Source organism: Montipora capricornis, chromosome 4, assembly GCF_036669925.1.
Source record: "Montipora capricornis isolate CH-2021 chromosome 4, ASM3666992v2, whole genome shotgun sequence".
NCBI classification, from domain to species: Eukaryota; Metazoa; Cnidaria; class Anthozoa; order Scleractinia; family Acroporidae; genus Montipora; species Montipora capricornis.
Genome location: NC_090886.1, coordinates 42,887,903 through 42,895,402, shown reverse-complemented (window position 1 = coordinate 42,895,402; position 7,500 = coordinate 42,887,903). Strand labels below are relative to the sequence as shown.

Below are 7,500 nucleotides of genomic sequence, written 5' to 3'. Positions count from 1 at the left end.
AAATGACGTACTATCCAGATTTTCGTCAAATTTGGCACAATTGATATTCATGCACCGGACATTCAAAAAATGCAATAAAAAGATAGGGTCACCGTGCTTATTTTCGTGCTGCATTTCCTTTATTCTAAGTGTTTTTTAGTAAATTACGCGAGAAGCGTTCGAAACTTGATCGGAAAAATTATTGTTATATAGCAAAAGCAACTAAATATTACTGAACACTTGAGCATACATGTTTGTCCGGGCTTGTCTTTCAATAAAACAGTTTCCAATTGCTCGATCTTGCAAAGAAATGTAAGCAAATTGGACCGCTACATCATCACCTCACACTCAGTGTCTGGCTCCAAATGCAGTTCACGTAGGCTCGATTTCCGCCGCTCACTCGAGTTCGGGTATCCTCCCCGAGAAGTGATTTCGAGAGTGAGCGCTGGCTGTAATCAAGACTAGTTTTCACGTCATTTATATATAAATACTACAAAATTCTACTACCAAACTTTTTTTCTCCTTAAAATACGTTTTCGTGTATCTATTACGAGTACATAACATCATTAAAAAAGGGGGTCACCGTGCTTGATCAGGAGAAAATAGGGAGTTTTAGCAAAGACGACGGCTACAGCAACGAAAACGTTAGTCCAAAATATAACTTAGCGCTATCGCAAGTATTTCACGATTAATCCGTCTTGTTCACATTGTACAATACAGGCGAACTATCCTGTAAATGGATGGGTACGAACGGTTTTAAAGTCAAAACTGAAAATGACTTTTTCATTGTTATATGCTTACGTTTTCGTCAAAACCTAAAATTAGGTGATTTCACGTTGTTGTTTTGAGGAGTACGGCAAAGAAATGCACGGAAACTCGTGTTACACGTGCAGCACGAGCATTTTCCCTTTTTCAACCAATCATATTCTTGCTTTGTGGCGTTGCCGTAGCCGTAGCCGTCGTCTTTGCTAAAACTCCCTAATAGCTATTTCTAAGCTTGGCGTGAAAACCCGCCATTTTATCAATGTGCGCGAGCTAGTGCGCGAGCTAATGCGCGCGCCAATGACGCAAGAAATAATGCGCAGTAGGATTGCGCAACGCAAAACGAGGGAACCACCTTAATTAAGGAGGTGTCTAGGAGGTGTTAAAAAGACATTGCGTGACTTTTGTGTGACGCGTGATTATTGCGCGTTACACGTAGCAGCCTTACCGTACCCTTAAATATTAGAACCAACTTATATAGAAAGCATAATTCTGAACTCTACTAAACTGCAGTGTTCTGTTTTCTTTGAAGGTGACATTTCAGGCTCTATCAGCTCCGATTCCGCTACTTCCGAGAGTGATTTACCATCACCCAGCACTTCAAAGTATTCTGAAGGATCTGCTTCCATCGCTCAATCCACAACCCAGAGGCAAATACCAATAATTGTCATCTCTGATTACGACATGCCAGGGGTCCCACATTCGATAGTTGAAGAGGGGAACAGTTCAAGCGAAGTGTTAGGCAGTTCCCAGGAAAATGTCAGTGGTTCTAGTGAGTTGAACACAGACCCGTTGAAAATGGCAAAAGCTGGCTCTCACGACCTGATGACAGCTTCAGATGATAGAACACTGGCGAACGCATCACAGATGCGAGCTAAGGCTTTTTTACCTGATGACAATTTAGGTAACGCCCCAACGGAGGCAGAAGTGATGTGTGTAGCTGATACAGTACTCTGCAATGAGCGTGTTATCGAGGATACCAGCGAGTCTACCGTGCCTTCCATTCCAGGTACGAGCTTGTCTCATGACCAATCTGACCTTTTAGCTCCGTTCAGCATTACCTTCTCGTCCAATGATTCCAACGCGATTCCTATAGCAAGAGACCGAGCCGAGCCCACTGAGGTACCGCCAAGCGAAGAACGTATTTGCGACGAACAGAGCGCTTGCCGAGAACAAGACCGAGGTCAGGAAATCACAGATTCCGTCGTTGAAGCCGCTGACGATAGTAACGAAACTTTGGAAGGAGTCATACTAGACACGGAGGCATCCTTTAACATGGAAACGCTCAATAAAGTACTTGTTGCGGCTGCCAATCGTTCAACTGAATCTGACTCTACGGAAATTTCACATGACTGTGTGTTTTCGTCTGATTTGCTTAACTCTGAGACACCACCAAATCCTTCACAGGTGAATCGAACCCAATGCGAAAAAGGGAACCACTCTTCTTTACGAAGCAAAAGTAGCTTGGGATCCGTACCAAGTGAACTGTTTGATCCACCAAGGAAACAACTCCGAGGAACTGGGGACTACTTGCAGCTCTACACTTGTCATGCGCCAGATACGCCAAACATCGCTTTGCAGTACCAGCCAAATAGTGTGAATGACCACATAAACCAAACACTTTCGTCGACCTCTCTTGCTTCAGCAAGCACCGAGACCATCAACTCTGAGGCCTCCAACCGTTTGGACCTCGGCACTGAGGGCTTGCAAGAGAAGAGCACCATATTGAAGTGCATTACAGACAATACCTTCTTGGAGTTCCTAATCACCGAGGGCCTGGAGCTAGACTCGTGTAGCAAGAAAGGAGTGGTTGATGTGGTCATGTCACAATACAACAACAAGCTCAGCAGTGTTGAGAACTCGATTCCTAAACTAGCCGCACAGATAAAACACACTGAAACAACTGTTGGTCAACAGAAAGAGAAAGTTAAGCACCTTCAAAACGAGCTGGAGTTTGTGAAAGGAGACATCGTGAAAAACGAGAGGCTATTGCTAAAATTGAAAAACGAACAACAAGGATTAAGCAAACAACGAAAAGTGTTGAAGCGAAAAGTGGTTCGTTGCGAAGACACCATGAAGAATTTGCTTGTAAAAGCTAAAAAGAGTCGTTTTGATTAAACGTTTTCTTGTATGGCTTCTAGAACATTATGATACTCAAGAGTGAATTGTAACAGTCTTATTTTACCGATCGAAATGACATTGCAAGCTTATCCCAACAAGTACTTATTAACCTGCAAACAGATTGTTTTAACAAGAAGCAGTGAATCATCCATACTTTTACTTAAATGACGTCGATGTCAATTCCCAAAAGAGCGTTGATAATAAATGAAAAACGAATCAAGCTCTTCGTCGGTCGCCATATTTGTTACGCAATGTTTACTCTTGCTAGGACCGCGCAGCACAGATTTTAGCAAGCATGTTTCAGTGCGGTCCTCTGCTTAAGTAAAGATTCTCTGTTGCATGCTTACGTTGCCGTCAAAACCTCAAATTTGGTGATTTCACGTCGTCGTTATGCAGAGGACCACTAACATACTTGCTAAAATCCGTGCTGCACGTGCAGCATGATTATTTCTGCTCTTTTAACCAATGATATTACTGTTTTGTGGCGATGTCGTAGTCGTAGGCGTCGACGTTTCTTAAATTCCCTCATCCCTAAAGGCCTGGCCAAACGCTCGCACCATTTCAACGCAACATCTTGCAACATTGGGGCACAACATGTTGCGTACGTTTGGCCACTCCATTCAACACATGTCGCAACATCATGCAACAATGTTGCGTTGAAATGTTGCGAGCGTTTGGCCAGGCCTTAATATTCAGCACGGGAGTTTTTTTAGACCAATAAATTCGTGTTTTGCACATAAAATACGCTCCGTTTCAAGCTAGTGAGTAAATGACGTCCCTGTTTCCTAGGTCTAACCCTCAAAGGTCCAATCGGTCAGTTTTGAACGTGAGAAATGGCGGACCGTGAAAGCTCAAAATTTTTCCAGTCAGGTGTCAAGCAATCACACCACAGAATCTGAAGAAAAAAAGGAAGCGATTCTTTTATCATAGCAGCACCTTAAATATACCCCTTTTATACTTTTCTGGGCTTTCTGTTTTCTACGTTTGGTCCAAATTTGGCCCAAACGGCGAATCTCTTTGACTCAAGATTGAGCCAATTACTATTTCACCTTACATAAATGATATATTCATCAATTTTTATCGTTTCATTTACTCTTATTTTAGTTGATAATAATGATCCCGTTTCTTTTCTAACTAGAGTTTACCGTAAGAAAGCCTTTACTGCATGGGTTATTAACTAATTATTTCAATTTCACTTCGTACCCTTACAAATTGGTTTCTCATCAGGACTCTTATTGATAGGGCCTATAAGATTAACAACACCTGGTTGGGGCTACACGAGGACATAACTAAGCTTATGGAAATCCTAAAAAAGAATCTTTTTCCTGCCCATTTAATTGAAAGGGTTGTAAACCGTAATCATTGTCCCAAGGGTTCCCTTCCCACTTCACCTATATTTTATTTTAGGCTACCTTACATAGGCCATTTTTCTGTCGTAACTCAGAAAAAGATCCGTCACTTTATCAAGCGCTACTGCAATGATTTGGACATCAAACTAGTTTTTTCCTCCTTTAAGATAGGCAACTTGCTTGGTGTGAAAGACCCTATCCCTGGCGGGCTTCGTTCACGTGTGGTTTATAAGTTTGTATGTGCGGGCTGTAATGCCTGTTATGTCGGCGAAACAACCCGGCATTTTTCCACACGCGTGCGTGAGCACTTAGTCAGTGATAGGGCCTATCACATCCTACAGAATTCCGAACAATGTCGCGCCCTGTCTTCAGGGGAATGTTTCCATATTTTAGATCACGCCTCTACGACTTTTCAACTCAAGATAAAAGAAGCTTTTCATATTCAAAGAGAACAACCTTCTCTTAATCAACAACTGCATCACGTAAATCTAAAACTATCCTTTTAATTCTCAAATTGTCATGTTTTCCTTTTTAACTTGTCTTCACACAACCACATTTACGTTGCTAAGTATCTTTTCTCCATTAGAGATGATTATTACAAAAATGTGGGAGACACCACTGTCCTGGCACGCAAATGTTCTCTTCCGGTTGCTGTCTGCGTCTAAAAAACGTGCGTGCTACGCTCCCAATTAATAACAATTCGTGTATGAATTGGGGGCACAGCTATTCTTAGAGTTATTTTCATAGAGTTATGTCGTAGAGTTAGAGTTGAGTTTCTAAAATCCTGAATTCAGGATTTTGGCAGTCCAAAGTCTTGAATTCAGGATTTTGGCAGTTCAAAATCGTGAATTCAGGATTTTCGCAGTCCAAAATCTTGAATTCAGGATTTTGGAAGTCGTTAACTCTAACTCTAAGTCATAACTCTACTGAAATAACTCTATTGATAGTTAACCTCATGAATTGGGACTTACAATGGTCCCAAGAGAAAAGAAAAACAATGCTTGTGCAAAATTTGGGGGGACAAACAAAGAGTATTATGGTATTTTCCGAAGTGGCCTATTGCCTCACATCCACCTTAGATAACATTGTAACGCAAGTGAGAAAAACTAACCGTGAAAAGGGCTATTAACGAGCGCAGAATGGGACGTCCCTCCCCATTCTCCCCGCCAACAATACCGCCAGCTACGGGCGGCTACGTATGGCATCACAATCGATACCTGAGAGGCATTAAGCGGGACTGACACCCCCTCAAAAATACCGTTTTTTTGTCCACTTTTCAACAAAGTCATTGCCATACATTTGCCCGGTGAAATTTTAAGCCTTAACCAGTAATTTTAAGCATTCAATTGCCTATTTTAACAGGTGTTATAGACCGAATGCATAAATGGCGGCTCCAAAAAACATTCTTTTGTCTATGTGCTAATTAGACTGACTAGCTTCGCTCTCAAGCAACATTTCTTTTGTATTTTGTCCATGCAAACGAAGCTAGTGAGGCTAATTAGCGCATAAACAAAAGAATATTTTTTGGCTGCCATTTATGCATTCGGTTTATAAGGCTTAAACTTGTGGAAGTAGCACACTGATCAAGTACGAAAATATAATGCGAAGCAATGTTTATTCAGACAGAACAGCAGTGGACATGATTAAGAAAAGCTATTTGCCTTTGCTCATAACAAAAACCATGATGATGAAACTGGACAACACGGGTAACACAAGAGCCAACCATTTTTTGAGTCATTGAAAAATTAACGTTGAACTCGTAGTGACAACAAACACACGCGAGGAGAACGATGCATTAACCCATAAATAAATATCCTGGAATGCTTCATAATTTATTTGTAATAATTATCTCTGACAGAACAATCAGCCTCTTTTTGGAGGCAATGTGGATGAGTAGTTGGGATTCTACAGTACTTCCCATTGACAAGATTATTTGTGTTATTTCACACTAGCTATAATACTGGACAAAAGTAGTTGAGACCTTTCTCAAGTTTAGCCCGTTTAGACAATAACTACGATAAAAGCCCTGAAAAATACCCCCTCCACCTTCCTTACCCAACGCAAAAGTGAAAAGCGCAAATAAATGATATATCACACAACGTTGCTTGTTAGATGATTTATTTCATTGGAAAAAATTGTTTAGATGAGGAGAATTGTATAGAAAGTGTCTCAACAATAATTTTGTCCAGGATTGCAGCTTTTTTTTCCAGTGTTTCAAGTTCATCACCATAACCTTGAGCATCAACATGGAATAGAAACTTGGAGGGAAGGATACAATATTATTAACCGAGTAATACACTTCACGTTTCCTTAATATTCCTTTTCATAGGTTAGATATTGGTTTCTTACTTGGCTCTTGCTCCAGCTCGTTTCCAAATAAGGAGCTTGTAATCTGGCTCACTCTACAGGGGTGGGGTGCTCAATTATTTACACTGAAGTACAGTATGATATACAACAATATTACTTCAACTAATTGATGGAGACTTCTCCTTGACAAATTTACCTTGCATGTCACAAAGACTAAAGTGAGAAAGTAGTAAATGCGAACAACAACAAACAAACCAAATCACCTCCTGTACATTTTTAAAGCTGAATAAATGTTAAACATGAACTTTGTAAAAAAATGTAATAATTATTTGTAAAGTGGTGATCATGACCCCATTGACTCCTGGGAGTGAGACTTAACAGATTTTACTCTGTCATTGTCAACTGGGGGATCCTAGGGCCCTTGAGGGGTCCATGGGTTAATCAGTCAAAAACTACCATTATGTCCTCACCATTAACCCAGTCAAACCCCCCCCCCCCCCCCCATTAATTAACCCATTGACTCCTGGGAGTGAGACTCAACAGATTTTACTCTGTCGTCATCAACTGGGGGTATCCTAGGGAACCTGAGGAGTCAATTGGTTAAACTGAACTTAATCATATTATTTTTTTGAAACAGTCAGGTCGGTCATTTTCTGTTACTCATTGTTTATGCGATTTTCTGTGGTCTCTTAATGATTTCGAAGATTACCCACCATCACCCTCCTACTTACTTGATTTGGAAGGGGAACCACAAAGTTCTCTCTCTACATCCTCGCATGAAGAAATCTTACGCTTTACTGCGATGGATTCCTCTTTCAACCTACTACATTTTTGAACTAGCACTTTATGTTGTTCCGTTGCTTGCTCAATGTTTCTCTGGAGATCCTCAATTTCAGCAAACAGTCTGAGTTTTTCCTCTTCCTTCTGTTGCAATGTCACCTTGGAGTTACGAATTTCTGCTTCCAAACGCCTCTTCTCCATT

General features: G+C 40.9%; 2 protein-coding genes across 2 annotated transcripts in view; one reads left to right on the top strand and one right to left on the bottom strand.

The window, feature by feature from the left end:
- Positions 1–3,068, top strand: part of LOC138047019 (uncharacterized) — a 4,124-nt gene extending 1,056 nt beyond the window's left edge. Inside the window, exon 2 of the mRNA XM_068893684.1 lies at positions 1,274–3,068. Within this exon, the coding sequence (XP_068749785.1) occupies positions 1,274–2,859 (1,586 nt within the window). The 3' untranslated portion in view covers positions 2,860–3,068. The remainder of the gene's footprint in view (positions 1–1,273) is intronic.
- A 2,741-nt stretch (positions 3,069–5,809) lies between these two features.
- Positions 5,810–7,500, bottom strand: part of LOC138047018 (uncharacterized) — a 5,510-nt gene continuing 3,819 nt past the window's right edge. The window contains exon 2 of the mRNA XM_068893683.1: positions 5,810–7,500. This exon is cut by the window's right edge and continues 865 nt beyond it. Coding sequence (XP_068749784.1) covers positions 7,242–7,500 — 259 coding nt within the window. The 3' untranslated portion in view covers positions 5,810–7,241.